The 20,868-nt window shown below is 33.5% G+C and overlaps 3 protein-coding genes across 7 annotated transcripts; 1 reads left to right on the top strand and 2 right to left on the bottom strand.

The window, feature by feature from the left end:
* Positions 1-347: 347 nt before the first annotated feature.
* LOC114421466 (LOB domain-containing protein 36-like) lies at positions 348-4,136 on the top strand. 4 transcript variants are annotated; one of them, XM_028387408.1, is made up of 4 exons: positions 348-752; positions 1,204-1,217; positions 1,355-2,396; positions 3,823-4,136. In XM_028387408.1, the coding sequence occupies exon 3, from the start codon at positions 1,424-1,426 to the stop codon at positions 2,336-2,338; it is 915 nt and encodes a 304-aa protein (XP_028243209.1). In that variant the 5' UTR covers positions 348-752; positions 1,204-1,217; positions 1,355-1,423; the 3' UTR covers positions 2,339-2,396; positions 3,823-4,136. The 4 variants fall into 4 exon arrangements, with proteins under 4 accessions (XP_028243209.1, XP_028243218.1, XP_028243202.1 ...); XM_028387417.1 differs by having other exon boundaries at positions 348-555; positions 1,204-2,396; XM_028387401.1 differs by having other exon boundaries at positions 348-555; positions 625-2,396.
* Positions 4,137-9,534: 5,398 nt separating this feature from the next.
* Positions 9,535-16,069, bottom strand: LOC114421455 (protein misato homolog 1-like). 2 transcript variants are annotated; one of them, XM_028387384.1, is made up of 9 exons: positions 15,773-16,069; positions 15,330-15,417; positions 14,896-14,941; positions 13,806-13,881; positions 12,917-13,280; positions 12,162-12,411; positions 11,612-11,854; positions 11,420-11,539; positions 9,535-10,347 (listed from the first exon to the last, which is right to left on the bottom strand). In XM_028387384.1, exons 2-9 carry the CDS (start codon positions 15,414-15,416, stop codon positions 9,902-9,904), a joined length of 1,632 nt encoding a protein of 543 aa, XP_028243185.1. In that variant the 5' UTR covers position 15,417; positions 15,773-16,069; the 3' UTR covers positions 9,535-9,901. The 2 variants fall into 2 exon arrangements, with proteins under 2 accessions (XP_028243185.1, XP_028243177.1); XM_028387376.1 differs by having other exon boundaries at positions 15,316-15,417; positions 15,773-16,068.
* A 2,269-nt stretch (positions 16,070-18,338) lies between these two features.
* On the bottom strand, positions 18,339-20,559 carry LOC114421446 (transcription factor HHO5-like). Its single transcript, XM_028387362.1, has 5 exons — positions 20,219-20,559; positions 19,966-20,117; positions 19,541-19,850; positions 19,200-19,276; positions 18,339-18,979 (listed from the first exon to the last, which is right to left on the bottom strand). The coding sequence occupies exons 1-5, from the start codon at positions 20,487-20,489 to the stop codon at positions 18,686-18,688; spliced, it is 1,104 nt and encodes a 367-aa protein (XP_028243163.1). The 5' UTR covers positions 20,490-20,559; the 3' UTR covers positions 18,339-18,685.
* Positions 20,560-20,868: the final 309 nt, after the last annotated feature.

Below are 20,868 nucleotides of genomic sequence, written 5' to 3'. Positions count from 1 at the left end.
AAGTCTTAAATACGATCAACATCACAAAAAGCTACAAATCATTTGCTCGTAGAACTATATAATCACATCAAGAATTTGATGACTAGATTTTGCGGAAGGCAGAAAATTCCGATAAATATATGCGTTTTGTTTATTGTGAGTTGGTCTCTCAGCGATGAGACAACTAACTCATCTCTCTATTAACAAATATTAAATGTGGAAATCTAAATTTGTTAAAGATTAGTAAAATCTATAATAATAAATAATAATAAAGTATTGCTAAAAAAGAGAAGGCAGTTAAGAAAATAATGATAGTGACCGTAAATAACAATGATAGTGGAAGACATATAGGGTAGGACGAAATAGGATTTATTAAGATAGATTTATGAAGAAGGGAAGGGTAGCTGGTCTTGAAAGCTCTTACGCTTGTGGCAGTAGTGCTCAAGAAACTAGAAAACAAACAAACAAAGGCCTTCCTCCTTCTCTATATATCATTCCCCTCTCTTCTCTTTCGTTTTGTCTCTCTCATGTCAATTTCTATCTTCCGTCGCGCCGATCTATTCACAGCTGGTCACAGTAAGTTCTCTTTCTCTCTCTCTCTCTAGCTTGTTATTAACCATTTTTTTTTTGTTTCTAAAATCACAGGAATTTCGATTATGAGCCACTGATGGATCTCATCTCATCACCTCTTTTCTCCGGCGAAACCCTTCGATTTGTCTTTCGTGTCTTCAAAATTCACCACCACGCAAACAACGCCGTATCCAGATCTACTGGTGCAACTTTTTCTTCTTCTTCTTTTCCTTTTTTTTTTCCCCAAAGAAAATCGCTGAGATTTTCGTCTTTCAAGATTTCGACGTCCTTCTTCTTATTGCGCCAAAGTTATTGATTTTCTCCTTTCCCGTATTTGAATCGTTTATTGGTCATTTTCGTGTCGGTTAATTTCTTGGCGAAAAAAAAAAAGAAAGAGGAAGGATTAGGAGACGCTTTTAATGACCTAGATTAGTTTAATAATATCACGTTTGAAATCTGTTTTTAAAATCCGCGATCACGAATCGGAACATGAAGCTTCGTTGAATAATAATCCATTTTGTTATTCTCAATGATTCCTCAATTTCCATGCCTTCTATTTTTATTTTTTTTACAGCTATGGCGATTTAATTATTAGTATTATTCTTATTGTTATCTCCATTTGACTCACTCGCTCTCTCTTGTTTGTTTGCGTAGAAAAATAAAATCAGGTACTGCAGGGTTGTGAAAGCTAGATACTAATTAGATCGCTGAATCGAAGAAAGAGAAACAAACCATAGTACTACTACTAATTTTGATTAGGGATTTGATCTAATATAATATAATTTCACGATTTAATTAACCGCAGAAGCTGCCTCGGTGTGTGAGGGACAAAAGTGAGTGAGAGAGAGAGAGAGAAGAGGAGAGATTGGAAAAGATGTCATCATCATCGAACTCGCCGTGCGCGGCGTGCAAGTTTCTGAGGCGAAAGTGCACGCAGGAGTGCGTGTTCGCGCCGTACTTTCCGCCGGACAACCCTCAGAGGTTCGCTTACGTGCACAAGGTTTTCGGCGCCAGCAACGTGGCGAAGCTTCTCAACGAGCTCAGCGCGGCGCAGCGAGACGACGCCGTTAAGTCCCTCGCGTACGAGGCCGAGGCGCGTCTCCGGGACCCCGTCTACGGATGTGTCGGCCTCATCTCCGTCCTCCAACACAAGCTCCGGCAGATCCAGGTCGAACTCAACAATGCAAAGAAAGAACTCGCAACATATATTGGCCCCCAAGCGATTCAAGGAATTCCCGCCCCCATGCTCCAACAACACCCTAACAACCCCTTTCCCGGAGCCATGTATGGGAACATGCCGACTGCGACGGCCGCTGTTCACGGCGGGCAGTTGGTGATTCGCGACGCACAGCCGGCGCCTCAGCAGCAGCAGCAGCAGATCTTGGAGGCGCAGCAGTTGGCTGCCGCTGTGGCGGCGAGGGAACAGCAAGAGATGTTTAGGAGTTACGAACACCAACAGCAGCAGGAGTTTCTAGGGTTCAGTGGTGGGTTCGATGTGGGTTCGGCTTCTTCTGCTGGTGGGTTCAGCCAAGTGTCCCCAGCTGCTGCCTCTGCTGATCAGTTGTCTCCTTCGTTGGCTTTGGGATCATTCGATAACGCTTACCACATGCAGCAACCGCAGCAAGAAGAGCCTCACCATCATCATCATCATCCTCATCACATTCCTCTTGAGGCGCAGCTACTTCTCCCTCCGCAGCAGAAGCAACAAACCCATCATGAGTCGCAACTGCCCCTTCACCAGCAACATTCTGATAACGAGGAGCGTAGGAGTGTTGGTCCATCTTGTTGATTTCCAATTTTGCAGCTCAACGCCTTTGTGTTTTTGAGTCCAACAATTTTCAGCCTAGGTATGTCTTTCTTCCCTTGTAAACAATTTTCCATTGTGGGGTTTCCATTTTTTTTTTTTTTTGCTCCCTTCTTCTGGTGTTAATTCATTATGGCTCTTGTTCACGTGGGGTTTTTTTTTTTTTTCTATAACTTTGATGAACTGATCTGTGTTTATGAATGATTATTATTTATATGCTTTTCTGTGTGAGATTGTAATTATTGGCTAGCTTTTTCATTACGAGGGCAATCTAGTTTGGTGGCAGGAGAAAGCGAATATCAGTCCTCGTGGTAGGAAGTAGAGGGTCGGTTAGAGGAATGGTGTTTTCAAAGTGAGAGACGTGTGATCTGGTTCATCAATTATGAGAAGTCAGAAGAGTAAGGAAATGTTAAGTCTAGACAAGTAGGGGAAGGATGAGAAAGATAGCGATAGACGTGAAATCTGATGCAAAATGAAAGGAGACGACATAAGAGGAAAATAAATAAAGTAGATGGCAGATGAAAGAAAGAATGAAATTATAAAGTATAATATAATTATTCAAGTCAAAGTTTTTTGCTTTAACATTTTTTTATTTTGTTTAATTTTTAACTACAAAAAATAGTCCTATTATATTTTTTAAAAAACTTTGTATGAAATAATAAAAATTATTATATTTTTATACAGACTTTTGAAAATAAAAATATATATTTTCCTCAACCAACCAACACCTTAAATTTGTCATTCCATCGGTGGTCAGGTCAAAACACTATGCTGAATAACAAAAGAAAGTTTGCATATTTAGGTTGCAAATGTTCCAAAAAACCTATGTTGTGCTCTTAAGCTAAGGTATCTATGGGGGTGTTACGGGAATTTGGCAATCTCTCAATTCAAGTCCTTGGCATTTGTAATCAGAATGGCTATTCTAGCATTTTGTTTGCATTAGCCTCATTGTGATTGCTGATTTTTGCCTAATGAAAGGTATTACAAGCTAATCTTCTGAAAGGTAGTAAGTTGTGGAAGCCGACATGCCAGCCGAAAATTAAGTTGGTATTTAATACAAGATACATCCAATTCCCGGCAATAGGTTTGGTCTGCTTTTGTGGCATCCTTAAATAGTAATCACAACCCACTCACGTTTTATATCTTGAGTGCTTCAATAATAAGAATGAAAAAACAGTTTATCTTGATTTGCCATATGAATATTTAATGTTTCAAATAAGTACACGGTGTCTAGTTTGAACAAAAGAAGAAGAAGAAACTGCCTTTAGAAAGACAATAGTCCATAATTGTATTTGAGCAAATAGATTATATCAGAGATCACGGTAATGTTTATGTGCCATGCACTAATTTAAAAGATTTGCAAACATGCATGTAAATAATTGTTGCATCACTATTTGACTATATTAATTTCAGTGTTAACATTTTATACACTAGATATCTCTTAATTATTTTCTGGCCCTCTTCTTCAGTTCTACCTGCCGGATACAAATGGACAGCAAAGAGAGAGAGAGGGGGTCGACGAAGCGCACGTGCGTGAGCTAGATTCATTTATCCGCTTCGGTCTGCTAGGCTTTGAAAGGAGACAATTGCAAAAGTAAGATCTTCACCGATCTTGAGGATCTGTTGTCCCTTTTTTCCCCCTCTTAAACTAAAGCAGTAGCTACGTTTTACCTATTTTCTTTTTGTCAAAAACTAAATTGTAAATCAGAATTCAGAATGCTTTTAAAGTCGTGTTTGTCAAATCATTTCTATCACCCTTAGATTTAATGTGTGTTTGGATTAACATGCATGATTCATGTTTAATCAAATTTTCATATCACAGTACATCAAAAGTAACCAAAAGCTTTTTTTTTAATCCACGTTTGAGTTGGATGGGAATCCAAACACGTTATTATTGTCGTTTAGGTGTGGAAGGAAGATTTGCAACACACTAACTATGTGATACATTTGAGTAAAATTTACCTATTTTGCATTAAGCAATTTGTTTCATGATATATTTATCGAGTTCATTCTCTAACACATGATATATTGAAAAAAAATATATATAATTGTTTGTTTAATGTCTGGAATTCAACATGTAATTATAATTTTAAAAAATAAAATTATTTTATTAATTATAAGTTATATATTCAAAAGTAATTTTAAATTACAACTTATAACAATTTTGTAGAATTATAAATAATTAACTTTTACCATTTCTAATTCGTAACTAACATCTTAAAAATTGTTAATTTTACATCTAAGAATTAACAATAGAGGTGAACATTAGTTTGGATAGGCATTAATATAAAAAAAGGATTGAGTTTGGTAAAAAAAAAAAGACTTAATAAGTTTTAAATTCATCCAACCTAGCTCTTTTTTTTATCAGTTTTCTCTCATTTTCTTAAATTTTGTTACTTTTAAATGAATGATTAGAAACTTTACATATTTATGTCACTGACCGGTCCAATTTGAGATATTTCAAATTTTATTATAATTTTCATGTGGATGACTTTTTAGTTTTTAAACAAACATCAAAATAAATTGCACCACGAACACTGTTGCTAACTCATCCTTGCCCAATTAATTTGAACCATTATTTTTACAAATTCAACATAATCCAACCTCATTAATATATACTAGTATATAACTAATTCTTTAATAATGCATAATAATTTTATTTAAATTTTAGATCTTATACATATATTCTAAAATTGAAATTAAATTTTAAATTTGTAATTCAAATTATATGGCCTAATTGTTTACATATATAACCTAGGTGTAAAATTTATTATTCTAACTACTTTTAATTGAATTAAATTTTTAAAATATATTTCCACTTTCCTAGTGTAAACATACTAAGGATCCACTAAATTCGATTTAATAATGAAAGAATTTGAATAATATGCATTGAGATTCAGATTTAATCTTCATTATCGTTATTATTATTATTATTATTAAAAAATACATACTAACAATATTCATTGCTAGAATTTTTCTTTGGTTTAAATACTGTGGAATGTAGATAATTATATGTGAAGATTCTATTGGTATAATATAAGTTTTATGGGCTAAAAATATCCTTAGTGAAATATACGTACGGAAAGGGGTGCACCAATCAATTTAATTTAGAAAAATTTATAGTATTAAATTTGATTCTTGAATATTTAATAATATATGTTAAATATTTGGGAAAAAATATCACTCAATGATTCCACTTAGTTTAAACATAGTTGCTTCTTTTGTAAAAAAAAAATGATTATTTCTCGTAAAAGAGTGTGATGTTCATAAAGAAGTTAAATGGGAATATTCACCAAAAAAAATTCATCAAGAAATTAAATAATAGGAAAAAGAAGATAAGAAAACATCTTCAAGTTATTTTATTGTTTTAGCTATTAAACACTTGTTTTAGAAATCATTTTCATAAATTAATAAATTTGGTATGAAGAATTAATTATTGAGTAGTATGAAATTGTTTAGCTAAAAAAGTAAAAGTTTTTTAAAAAAAAATGAAAATTGAATATAAAGAAGACCCTAACGTTTCCTTTTACTTCCTAAGTTGGCTCCGTGCGCAAAACTCAGTAGATTCTGCGAGCAAAAGAACTATTTTCAGAATTAGATTAGTAACTGTTAATCTAAAATCTACCATTGAGCAGTTGTTTGTATTATCTATGAATTTTAATTTTTTATCTTTTTATCATAAACGTCCTATCTCAATAATATTTCGTTATATTTTTTTTGTATTTAAAACTCAAACCTAGAGGCGATCGAGAGTATTTATCGTCATCACCATTATATCATAATTAACTACATGTGCAGCAAATTATTCTGTGTATATAAGTTCATCAACAGACTCTTAAATTAGAAATAAAAATGTTGTACATAAAGACTGACAGTGGCATAAAATGTCACGTTAGAGAATAATAATTAAACAACAGTACCCTAACACGTAACTTTGTTAAGGTTTTGCAGAAGTATTCAGCTCCCACAAGAAATTTGCTTAGACGCTATATAAACCAGTAATGTACGTCTTTACACTGAAATATGTAGAGTTCTGGTGCATGATTCGAGTTTTGTAAGTATTGTGAAATCCACATTCCTAATCTCATTTCGTCATGGCAATCTTTTGCTGTTTCTTCGACGGTGTTTCTGGAAACATTTTATTATTATTTTTGCTCAGAAATAGATCATAAAGTCAAAAATGGCACATATAAACGCTTCAAAGAAATACAGCTTCACGGAAAGCGCAATATTTTAATGGAGTGATTAGTGCATAACCGACAATTTTGGCAAATGGCAATCAAAGTTTTCATGGTAAGTTGACAAAACAAAGATTATAGAATTTTATTTTTCTTTTCACAAAGATTGCATGAAAGTCAATTAATAAGTGTCTTCTCGTCCAATATAATTAATAGTCCATTTGTATTGTTCATACTGTGTTGCAATATGTGATTACTCAACCGTGGCTTGGCATGCTCACCGATTTCGGTAATTGACTTTGATGCGGCATGTGCTTCGGGCCCAAAATACAATAGTGATATTGTTTAATTTATGCATCAAAATATTACAATAAATTCTAAACAAGGGAGAAAGATAGGAATAGAAGAAAGAAAAGTGCGTGACAAGATAAATAATGATGTAATGGAGAAAAAAGTGAACTTATAGAATTTTGTATGAAAATTGATTATTTGAATACATGGTTTAAAATAAAATGAGAAATGATAAAATGCTACTTAATTGAGTTTTTTTTTTTAAATGTGTGATTGTTTGAATGTTAATTTGTGTTTTAAGACATTAGTTAAGAAAAAAAATTCTTAAAATGTATTATTAAAATTGAAAATAGAAAAAAAAATTGATACTCATTTTATAAAATAAATACTACTCTAGGCTTGAATGTTAATAAAAACTAATTCATGCTAATTGAAAAATCAGATAAATTGATTTAATTCATCCCCTAAACTATCATTCATGTTAATTGATGAAAGACTTCAATTTTATAAGAATTTTTTCAAACAGGAATACTCTTTCTCCATTTTGAAAGTTATGCAGTAGATATCACGAAAAACAAAGGAATTATTAGAAATAAATTTTGAAATGAATAAAAGGATATACTTTGTAGATAATTTCATTAAATATATTAAAATTAGTTAAAATTTATTTATATTTAAACGGTTTATCTTAAGAAGAATAATTAAGAAGTTAAATAAAAAAATCCACTAAACGATATAACACTTAATGTTATAATACATATTCCCCCATAATTTTGATTAAAAAAATCTTTATTTTTTAACTCCTTAATTATTTCCATTGGAACAAGGTTTAGACCGTATGCTAAATAAAACTAATAAACAATAGCATTATAAAGCAGTGGATACCCTACTGCATAAGCGCTAGAGCTTGCATTTCATAGCATTGTTCTTTTCAATTTTCATTTCACTAAACTGATATTGTGATGAAATTACTATGAAATGTTATCATGCTTTTGTTCGGCCAATAGAAACCCAAACCGAATGACGGGAATAAATTTATTCTTGGTAACTGGTAAGTGATGAACATGAACTGCACCATTAAACCCAAATTATATTGTAAAATCTGAACACCGTGGCTTGGTTTTGACTTGTGAGGCTCTCTGCCGGGGGAATTCTGATGTCAACGAATTGGGGAGAAATGGCATAATACTATGAAATGTAATCATGCTTCTGTTTCCGGATTGATGCATTGTCTTATTCTATAGTCAAAGGGATGAATTTGATTGAAGGGTGGAAAAAATAAGAATGATAAATTTTCCTAATGATAACACTAACATGTAGTGTACGTAGCCACTGTAGCCCCACGAGGGTCATAGAGTAATATGCATCAAGAATAACCTTGGTGATGTTGGTAATCTTCTGCAGGTTCGAGTGATAATATATAACAGCTTACACATTTACACAACGAAACACAAGGTCGATCGATCAAAGTTATCAAAAGCTTTTTTCGTGGGGTCTCATGATCTCACACCAATATTATTTTTAGCTCCTTATATATATATATACTATTCATCCTTGAACTAGATACTATGTTTGGAAGGCGGGGAGAACAAACCAACAAAAAAGAAAACGAACACTACTTTTTCACACCTGTGTTACAAAATAGCTTGGCCGAGAGAATTTATAGTGTTATTTCAATCAATCCCTATATTATACAATCATATTTTTAATTATAAAAAAAATAATGTGTCACAAGACACTATTTTATTTTATTTATTAGATTAGAAAATAAACAATTTTACCTAGTAATTAAAAAATATCAAAAATATACATTTTTAACATTTTCTTTTAAGTAATACATCATAAGACATTTTTAAGTAATTTTATTAGATTAGATGGTAAATCTGATAACTCCTCGAAATACAAAGGATAGCCTCTAGTGTGTTCGTTTTAAATAAGTTCCCCCTGCCCCATAAAAATGAAGGCTTAAATAGAATAGAAATCAACCCTCACATAAATATTAGGCTATTACTTTTTACACAATTTTTTTTTGCTATTCACACTCTTGAATTTTTAGTTTTTATTTATTTATACCCCTCATCAGCCGAAAATAATTTTTATTTTCACGTTCAAGAAATAAGTTTTAAATACATCTTGTAATGTATTCCAGAAGCAAGTTTATGAGATTGCGCAATTATTAAAATTCTAAAAACTTTACACTATTTTTTCCCGTGTTACATTTTTAAAGTGGATTTAATTAAATTTAAATTTAAATTTAGAGATAGAAACCATTATGCATCAAAGTAATTAAAAGAATTTACTATCTTTTATTTCCTTAAACTTTTTAGGATTTTTTTTTATTCCTTTAACTCTTTTTTTGTACTTTTAGAGTTTTAGTCCTTAAAAATAACTAAAAGTATGGATGAAAAAAAATGTTTTAAGGGCTAAAAATAAGAACCAAAAAAATTTAAGGGACTAAACAGATAAAAAAAGAAGTTCGGCAGCTAAAAATAAAAACCGTAAAAAGTTTAGGAACTGATAGTTTACCCTAATTAAAACTAAATGTTTTGTGATGGAAAACCAGGTCGAAGACAAAAAAACAACACTAACGACTAACTCTAGATTCTAGAAAACTTGAGCATCTGCAGTGGCATGCCACTTGACGGCCAACGAAGAGCCTCTGTAAATAATGTCTTGGTAAAAAGTAAGGCATGATTAATGAGAGCCGAGAAGTTGAAAGCCACCACACGAATCAACTTCAATAACTATATGATGAAATATTCAAACCACGGGCAAGGTTAATCCCATAATGGAGTTCCCAAAAACCAGTATTGGTCGCTGATCATGCACCCAAGTTACAAGAATGAGAAGACACAAAACCACAGATGTCATTTATAACACTTCTTTATACCTGTAAAGAAAAAATCAACTATCTGGCTTCGGGGAATTAACCAACAAAAAGCATGAAACCTATACAATTGCCAAAAGGCATGAACAGCCAGCGCAGCACAGTGCAAATTTGTTACAATCAGTAGCCTTACAAATTTTTACCTGACTTGGTTTTTTCTTTTCTTTTTTTGGGAAGAACAACGCATATATTCTAATCTGAATCTGATGACAACTGAGGAGGATGCAATGCCGCTACCATTTTAGACAACATCTCTTCCATTTCCACCAATTCTTCCTGGCCAAAGCCCCAACTCCTAAGTAACTCGGCCCCCGCTGCTCCTCGTTGAATTCCAAACTGATGAAGATTTCGCAGCTTACTCTCCAAGAGTGGTAACACAATACTGCTAGATCGTAATCTGGCAGCCATGGGAATGGAATGGATGTCGAGGGATCCTTTTGGTGAAGAATTAGTAATTTGACCACTCATCAATTCACCGTGCTGGCCAACATTGTTCCCAAATATTGATGGAAAAGGCAAGGGGATTGGCAAGGGACTAAGAGCAACAGATAGATGACAGAACATTGGCCTTGTATTGGCACATCGAAAAGCAGCATCAACGGTATCCTTTACCTCACCAACTGAAGCACGATGACCTTCTATAGAAACAAAACAGTGAAGGATTGAGACTTGAGACAAAAACAATCATGCAAAGGAGGGGAAATTAGGAAAGAAACAGAACAGAAAAATAGGCTAAATAAGGAAAACAAATCATGTTGATAAGCAACATACCTTTCTTAAAGTATTTCATCCCACTGACCTAACTAATGTAACAAACTAACCAATGGTTATGACTTATGAGTACCTAAGTACCTATGATACACATTTTTTTAACTTCAAAATACAAATAAGCTTATCTGTCTAATTAAATACAAGTATTGATGAATCTCTGTCGATTTAACTTAAGAGAGTTCCATAACAAACAAACAAAAAAAAGTGGATTCATAAAAGAGCAAAAACCGCGGACCAAATATCATTTGTTAAGCTATGATACAACATAAAACCATATAGTAATTTATCACTTGGTTCATTCAAAATTAAAAAAGATAGATATAATCAATGGTATTATCAAACATTTCATGATAGACATTTGGTAGTTGTCTTCATTGCAAACCTCTATTAACATATTTGAGTTCTTTTGCATATCCACAAAACATGTATTTGTATATATTTTTATTTTCATTTTATCTTTTGGACAGAGACATGTTGCTTTGCTGCCTCCAATGATTCACTAACTAATAAAAGATAGATACCCTAAAATCTGTTGTTTTCATGATAAGTCTTGCACAGAATGGTAAGGTTGAAATTTAGAAAATATACTATACACTAAATTAAACCAATATGATTATTAGATATGGACCAAAAACATTGAACTTGAAGTAGAGACTACTGTTTTATTAAGTTTAGAAGACTAAGACAAGCACAAGGTAAAGGGCAACCAGGTGCTATCAGACTCCCAGAACGGCTGGATTCAGGGAAGGATCAGACCCATTATGGATCTATTATACGCAGACTTATCTTGCATTTGCAAGAAGCTGACTCCACGATTCAAACCCGTGACCTCCTAGTCACACATGCCAACAACTCTAACTGTTGAGACAAGGCTCCCCTTAAAGACAAGCAAAACATACATAAAAAAAATACTAATCGCTAAATCTCTGTAGCCAATACCTGATGCAAGAGCTCCATGGACAGTCATGTGTTCAATAGCCTGCATGTCTTCAACATCCTCTGCTATTTGTGGGGTCAACGGCTGCAAAATCTCTAACAGAGACAGTTCATTCTGTTCCCCTGAATTTCAAGAGTAGGACCAATCAAATACATCTCTTATCAATATTTACCCAAAAAATTAATCACATTTACCAGTTAAAGCTGGTGCTGGCATGGCAACATCCAGAACTGACACCATATTCTGCCTTCCTTGTCCTGATAACATTTGTACGACTCCGTGAACATCCACAGCCCCAGAAACAGAACAAGCATCTGCAGTAGGCCCAACTGGAACCATTCGAAAAGGTAGACTAATGGAGTGTAGTGCGGCAGCATAAACTGCACTTGAGTGGTAATGCTTTGCATCTTCAATGTGGAGGAATCTGGAAGCTTTACCTATGAAATTAGAGGAAAAAAGAAACTTACAATGACATCTAAAGAAGATTTAGTAAAATTGAATAAGAGTATTGGAATCTATAATTTGTACATCTGCCAGCCAACACATGCATTTAACATAGGTAAGGGAAATAGTATCATATTAGAACAAGTAAAACACAATTCAATGCCATCAATGATATCCGGCCATTTAAATTAGTAAAGTATCAGCATGTCAAACACCAATACTTGCTACCTATTATCAAAGGAAGGATATTGACTATTGTGTTGTCTAAGATAATAAATTGTATGTGATGAAGATTGTTACTTTTACTTAAGGAGGGCAGACCAACAGGCACAATAAGTTTACAGTAGGATGATAATCTTGAAAATGATACAGCATCATGAAGATCCTCTAAGACTGCACGCTTCCTGCTCTGAAGATTTGTGCGTGAACCAGAACCTTGGACAGCATACAGTAAGACAGGAATGTTTGTATATTCATCTACAATATTCTCTAAAAATTCAGAAGCCACAGCAGAGAAACCTCCAGAGTCATCAACTACAAATTGAAATCCCTGTCAAAATAGTCAAAATTTAAAGATTGTACAGGGCACATCAAACGAAAATTAATTTTCTTTTAGAACTTAATGGACAAAGGCTCTATGTTTGAGGTTATACATATAATAACATCAATCTGAAAATCACACACCAAAGTTTACAAAGTTGAACAAGAAAAAGGCAGGGTATCTAGTCATAAAGTAACATTGTGAATCGCAAAACTAATATGTCAGATAAGCATTTTAGAGAATCAAGAATACTGTACTTCTGGCATAGAGTTTATATTTACTGAACTAAATTACTCATGTCAAGCCATATGCCATGCATTTTCATATATAAAAAAGGACCATACAAAAAATGAAAGCTAAGAATAAAAATTGATCGAAAAAGTGAAATCTAAAGAAAATATATTGTGTCGCTGGATATTGCTTCCATTCATTGTCTCACTACAAGGGTGAAAGTTATACACGAGAAGTAACCCACAAACCCAACTACAAGATCGGAAAAGTTAAAAGTCATTACCTGTATATGGTCGCACTCTTCAACAAAAAATCGAAGCCTGTCACCAATTTCTTCCCCTTGCGCAGCCCAAGCAAAGGAGTCCCTTCCAATTCCATAATTGTCAAATTCCTCAACATGTGCCCAAACTCCATTTAATTCATATAGACTCCGGGGGTGATAATGTACTTTTGAGTAGTCTGTCCAAAACTGTACACCATTTTCTAGGCATTCAGTTATATCCTTATCCTCATACTCACTTTGAGAACCATTATTCGAACCACGGATCTCATTTATCATATTCAAGCTTTCCTCTTCTTCATAAAGTCTTTGTAGGAACAAATTTCTTTTATAAGGTTCAGAGGCTTGGGTGGAAACTCTACCAGTCCTGCACATTGGTGTAAGGGCATTTAATCCATTAGAACATAAATTTAAACCATGAGAGAATGACAGATATAACTGATGGAGTAGGTTTCATGTCCAATAAAAAGAGGCAGGCAAAACAATTTCAAATTTTGAATACCCTAGAAGGCTTAAAGTTGACGCTCAACACAAACAATAGAAGATACATATAATTAGAATGTTTGCAAGTTATATATTTGAGAAAAATTACCATTTTAAATAATTATGCATACTTTTAAATCTGAGTTTTCTTGTATGTTTTCATAGTAGCAAAGAACTGCCCTCTCGCTTACAGTTTTCAGATATTTCATATGTCAAAACTATTCAAAACTAACCTTATATGATGTCTCCATATTGCTAATATTTACAAAAGAAAAGCAATGAATCCACTAAAAAACTAGTAACTCAGAGATAAGATTCACACAACAGAAATCAAAATTCCCAATATCATCCATTTCAGAAAGAACCTCCTTCAACCATCATTATGAAAGTATAGACTAAAAGCTCTCACCAGGTGACAACATCTGGTGTTGTGGAAGCAACCTCCGTATACAACGTACCACGTGAACTCATAGATCCAAGGGATCCTGAAAAGGTTGCAAAATCCCAAGAATAGATTACAAGTAGGATGGGGACAAATTGAGCTTGCACCAAGAGAAAAATAAAGGGATAAGAAATAATATAATTAATCTAAGGCTAAAAGAAGTTTACACTGAGACATTCTAACATCATGAGATTAAAAGAAGACAATATTAACATGGAATAAATGGAAGTAGCAAGGATGTTGAAACAAAAATTGAAGTCCAAGAAGGAAACACCACATAAGCAAGATATTGTGTTTTATTCAGCTCTTTAAGGGCAAAAAGGAAATGCTATAACGTTGCATAAAAAGTTTTAATATGTGGGTTGTGGGAATCACATCGAAACTGAACATCTAGAATTGACCTCGATGAAAAATCAACAATCTTGAATATCTACTATCTACAACCAACTTTGGTATTTTATATTCCTTATTCATAACTTTCCAAGCTATATTACCAGTCATTTAGTTATAAAGTACAGTAAATTATTGTTCACATTTTGAAAATAAGTTGTCTTCTGCTTTTAGCACTGTATAATGCTTCCCAATTTTTATGATGAATCTCTTGCTCTTCCTCAGATTCACAAACAAAGCAAGCTATAACCTTTAACCATGTTATAGTGTGATTCATTTTGTTATATATTGTGTACAATTTTCCTATAACATGCTATCATTTTTTTTTTTGGACAGCAAAAGAACATGCTATCATGATTTCCATGTCTAAAATTAAAAGACTGGTTGACTAGTAGTATCATAAAATTTTAAACAATTACTAATGAACCTTTACAGTGTATCCTAACTAAACTGGTAATACTAAATATTAGTAATTATTTTTAATTAGTATTCTTTTTTCAGAATTCACTTGAATGTAAGATTAACCATGAATCCTTTGCTGCAACATAGCAGCATCAACTCAAAGAACAGTGATGGCAGCAAATAGATCCTATAAAAATGGCAAAAGCCAAAAAGGAACAAAACTGATATTATTCTTCTATAATTTAAATACATAAAAATTAAATACCTCTTATGTTTATTGAAAGTAGGCGAGGAGTATATGAAGGGATACCCTGCACACATTTAACCAAAAATGGTGTAAGCATAAGAATAATATTTAATGCTTCTAATCTACAGATTTCAATCATCTGTCCCCATTTTCCCTTGCCACCACCAAAAACATGCCAACTAGACAATAAGAGTATCAGTTAATAGTCACACAATCAAATTAAACATACTTTAATGTTTGAACTGGTGCAATAGGTAATGTGGAAATGGCACATGAAATGGAGACACTAGATAGCAGTATACCAACCAGAAAAGTCCAAACACAACATCTCATTCTATCTGCTAAAACATACTTCTAGTTCTGGTTACATACAAGATATTTAATTTATTTATTTATTTTCTAAAAAAAAAATTATAGTTCAACTACAGAAAATTGCACCTGCTGTGTCTCACCAGTACGATAAAGAACATCCATGTTAAGATCCTGATTCTTGAAGACTGAATCAGCAGAGGGATTCCCAGCCAACCCAAGCAACTCATCCTTACAAATTGAACACAAATGAAACGTTACATGATTAAACAATAAACATGCTCAATCAACAGTACTTTCAGTTATAGACAATCAACTTCAACTGGGGAATAAAAAAAAAGGAAAGAAGGTTTAGCTCAATTCGAAATAAATAAACTAGAGTAAACAGTGCATGCAGTGATAGTGTAAAGAAATATTACACTTTTCATCTAATTACAAACTGCTGTATATAATAAGTTCGTTGATTTTTATAATAACTACTTTAAAAAACATATAGCAACGATTATTCGTAATTGGTTGATAGTATAAATTTTTCTACATTAAGAGCGCATAGAAATTAAAAAGAACAAAAAATAGGCATGGAAACCTGAAAGTTCCAGAAGTGAGAACCAACGAAGTTGGCGAAATCACCAACTTGGACAGTCACAATCTCTTTCATTTTCGCTTCCTGTCAGTCACAGAATTGCATGAATTATTTGCTTCAAACTCAAAGCAGAAACATACCTTAGGTTGGTTTTTGGAGGCAAAGGGTAACTTCTGGTGTTCAGGTGATGCTAAATATTTTCAGTTTTTAATTTTTAAGCCTCTGAAATATGAAAATGGTTACTCTCCTCCGCGGACGGCGGAAGAATTCGATTTTCCCTTTCCGTCTCGGGTCACGGGTCATTGATGGATGGGTTGTAACTAATCTAGCAACAGGATGAAAAGGCCCAACTCATCATTTAACACTACGATTTTTTATTCTTCTCACCCCTTTTCTAAGTTCACCCCAACTTTTTAAATGAATTTCTTTTATCAAAATAGTTTCCACGCAAACCTGTTTTCATTTGAGAAAATTACAGCAACATTCCTTAAGATTTCATATAATTACACAAACACTCACTTCTTGTTTTTTAACCATCACATTCATCTCTCTTATAGGAGTGTTAGTATAAGATTTGAAGAGTGTTGAAGAGATATCGGTGTAATATTTTTAAACTAAAATAAAAATTAGTACGGGTGGAAAAAAAAGTGAAGTTATGTATAAGAGAAATTTAGTTACACTTAATGAAAATGACAAGAAAAGCAAATCATGCGCGAGAGAGAAAAGCTGCACGTATTCAAAGAAGAAAAACTTTGTTCCATCTTTCAATTAATTTTTCTTGAACAGTCCCTCCAAACAAGTTCAATCAAGAGATATGGGAGTGAAAATATGAGTACTCTTCTTACCAAGGTTGGGAAGCGGTCAACGGGTGACCTTAATCCTCATTAAGGTCATTTTCATCCCAAAATTTTGAAGTTTTTTACATTGTTATATAAAGTTATAGTTATTTTATGACCCCTACCCTACTTTAAAATTTTAAAAATTACTTTATTCGTTTAACATATTCTTTTCTATTTTTGTACTTTATACTATTATGTATTTCTTTTGTTCATAATTAATGATTGTTATATGTTAAACTTTGAGATTAAAAAGTTAAATTCTTCCATTTATATTAGGATTAGAAAGAAAAGAGACAATTTTTTATTTTTCTAATAAATTTTTTGTACTTGCTTCTCCAAAAATTAAATACTATCAAAGAGAATATTTGAAAACTTCGTTAAATTATTTGTACCTGCTTCTATAGGTAATTAAATACAGTCAAAGAGAATATTTGAAAATACTGATAAATTATTTGTATCTACTTTTCCAAATAATTAAATACAATCAAAGAGAGTATTTGAAAACTTGAAAAATGTGGTTTGAAATGAGAGAGATACATGCGGGATGTCCACACCAAATTGTCAAGTCAGTATCTGCATGAGTAAAATATGCGATCGAGTTGGAAATGGTTGTCTGGAGGTGATGAGAAGTTAAAATGCAGCTATGATAAATTATTTTTACTTGCTTCTCCAAATAATTAAATAGGTCAAAGAGAATATTTGAAAACTCTGATAAATTATTTGTAATTGGCTAAATGTTTTTCCAAATAATTAAATACAGTCAAAGAGAAGTCAATTAGAGTATTTGAAAACTTTAAATAGTGGTTTCAAATGAGAGAGATAAAATTGTCACCTTGGACATGTAGGATGTGCACACCAAGTTGTCAGCTCAGTTCAGTGTGTGTATGAGTAAAATATGGTAGCCTAAAAATGTTTGTTTGGACATGATGAGCGGTTAAAAGGTGATAAATTATTTATACTTGTTTCTCCAAATAATTAAATAGGTCAAAGAGAATATTTGAAAACTCAAATAAATTATTTGTAACTGCTTCTCCAAATTTAAATATGATCAAAGAAAATATTTGAAAACATGAAAAAAGTGATTTCTAATAAATATGAAGTATTTTTTAATATATAAATATTTAATGTAATTATTTTCAATAAAATTGTATAATAAAAGTATATGAAACCATATTAGTTTTTTGAAATAAACCAGATTTGATTATGCACATTAATTAGTTCTCTAATCTCTTATAATAAAAGTATAACTTTTTTTGGAGTAACTTATGAGGATAGATGCTCATGAAAGAATAACCGCATTTTATTCTTACCCAAAAAGGAGCAATATTTAGCCTTTCAATCTCAAGGAAATCTGTTGATACTTGATAGTACGATGCGAGAAAGAAAAAAAGAAGAAAGCAAAGGAAAAATAGAAAGTGATGGTGAAGATTAAACGTACACACGTTTGTGAGAGACAATTTTACGCGTGAATAAGATTTTGCTGAAATCGAAAGAATATGAAAAAGTATAACTTTCCTTGAATATTGACAACTGATACGCTGTTGGAAAAATCCTGACACTTTATGTCAACCTTAATAAGATCCAGCCAAAATGCTGAAAAGCACGTCTACTTAAGATCGAGGAAGAGTGTCCATCAATATTTTCATGCGATCATGGCAGAGACTGATTGAACACTTCATTGTTAATGATGCAAAAAGCTAGCAGATAAGCTTGAGCATGTGTTCAAGATATCCTGAAATAAACCTTTGTGGCATTTTGCATAAAATTCAACATCCAAAAGCCAAACCCAACCACAAATTAAAGCACATGGCATAATTGAGGATTGATCTATGAAAATTGCCCAGTAAAATTTAAGCTCCATACAACTATACTGAGTTTAAAAATAGAAAAGAAGAAACCTTGAAAAATCTGCAAAACCTCAGTTGCTCTCTACCAAACAGTTTAAAATACTGGTAGCATAAACTTGATCCCTATAGTTCTTTTATGTGTTAGATCTCTATTATTCTTATGTTGTCAAATTCTGGGTCTTCAACTCCTCATCATTTTATGTATTGTATTATCATTTATCTGCAAAATTTTAGAGGCTGTGATTATCAGTTTCAAGCTGCTGGTGGTGGAGCCCTCCTTTCCAATTCCGGCAATCTGATGATTGCTCATCTTCTGCATCCACACTGTTCCGTCCAGGGCTTGAGAGACCCTTAGCGGATCCTGCTCCTCCTAGGAGCAGAGGTGTGAGAGGACCTTGTGGAGAACCAGACTGTGACATGTTTCCCTTTGATTTATCCCCACATTCATCCTGTGTCATCCATGAGCCATTATCAACCTGGCCAATTGAAAAAACTGGGAATCTCCTAACATGAAGCCTGTACTTCTGCATAAACCACAGATCCACATAAGTTGTTGGCAACAAAAATTGGCAAGAGGTAGAAAATAATTAACAGTGACAACCAATAACCATGGTTTGTTTTTTGGGTGAATCCAATTGAAGCCAAAGACTAAGAGACCTAGGTTTCAACATATGGTTCTTTAATTGTGTTGTGGGTGTCCTAATATGATCAAATACCAACAAAAAAAAATGAAAAAACACTCACTTGCAAATGACTTTTCACTTCATCATTTGTAAGGCCTTCCACCTGCATCAGTTCTCTAATCTGTTTAGGAGTGGCCACTGCAAAACAAAATAAACCAATTAGGTACACATTGATCCCACACAGGACAAGATCCACAGTTTCAATTTCAGATGGCAGAAGCAACAAATTTTCTTAATTAAAGGTTTTAAATTACCGCAACTTTTTTAAATTACAAGAAATTGTGGACAAATACAAATAATTGCGAAGCAAACACCCCAAAAAAGCATCAACTTCACAGTCCAAATTGCAGTCACGGATCATTTTTAAAACAATCCATGAGACAAAGAGTCAACTAGGCCTACCTTGTGCTCCACCAAGTTGTTGAAGGGCGTCCACAAAGCGCCGGTGAAGCTCCGGCGACCAGCACCGCCGTTGTTTCCTCGGATTCTGCTGCATATGCTGCGGCGGCTGTGGCTGACTCTGTACCTCAACACGGAGCAAAGAGGAGCCAGAACTAGTATCTCCACCAACACTCTTGGAATTGCTATGACTCAGTTCAGAAGCACGAGCCATCAAACCAAAGCTCGGAACTTGCGAGCCCTCCTTCTCGGGGACACACGAATTCCCATTAATTGAGCTCGCTGGCACAGACCTATCATCTTCCTCATTCCTCTGCCATTCAAAAAATAAATAACACTTCTCGTCTCAATTCTGTAAAAAATAAAAATAAAAAACACACACACACAATAAAAAAAAAATCCAGAATGGTAAGTTAATTTGGAATTACCGATTTGGATTTCTGAGTGCTCCAAAGCTGTGCTGAACTCATCCAATTCTTCTTCTCAGAGTTTTCATTTTCATTTCCTCCTGAACTGGTTTTAAGAGGCGGATCTTGCATTCCCGAACACTTCACTTTTTCCTCCTTCAATCTCGCTATAGCTGCACACACGCAACACAAAAAAAAAAACTGTTACTAAAAAAACACACACAACACAACACAACAATGATATAACATTGAAATTCAAGCACTAAGCAGGCACCATCGTTTAGGAGGAGAATGCAGAGAGGAAGCTCGCGTTTGAAAGCCTCGACCTTTGTCAACTCTTCCTCCAATCTCTGCACGAAGCCATCGAGTGTGACCACTTTGTCGCACTTGTCTCTGTTCCCAGAAACGTCGCCGAAAAACAGGGAAAGGGGTTTGGGGACAAAGCCCAGTCTCAAATCCAAGCTGGGCTCCATGATAATATTTGATTTGGGTGTTTTTCTCTGACTCTGAGCGAGACTGAGCTCCCAGAAGTCGCAAACAACCATGACCAGATAACGAAAGAGGCGTAAAGAGGAAGAAGATAGAGATTCATTTATGAATAAGGAAAGAGAAATTCAGATTCAGGACAAAAAGATTCGGTGCCCGCATTCGGGTCGTCGCGTCTTTGTCCCACTCGGTAACTCCACCGTGTGTGTTACAGTTACTGCTCCTCCACAAAATTAACTACGTTCTTTTTATTTTATTTAAATTAAATTCTCCATTTTGATTGTTAGTACTCCACTCAGCATTAATGAAATAGTAATAAATATTTCATTGATATTCTTTAATAATTTATTATGGGTGAGAAAAAAAATCTAATAATATGAAAGATTAAAGGTATGTTAGGAAACTACATGACAACTTTTACTAAATGTTAATTATATT

The sequence above is a fragment of the Glycine soja genome, chromosome 1, assembly GCF_004193775.1.
Source record: "Glycine soja cultivar W05 chromosome 1, ASM419377v2, whole genome shotgun sequence".
Classification (NCBI taxonomy): Eukaryota; Viridiplantae; Streptophyta; class Magnoliopsida; order Fabales; family Fabaceae; genus Glycine; species Glycine soja.
The sequence above is the reverse complement of the archived record's forward strand: the minus strand, read 5'-3'. Positions and strand labels throughout refer to the sequence as shown.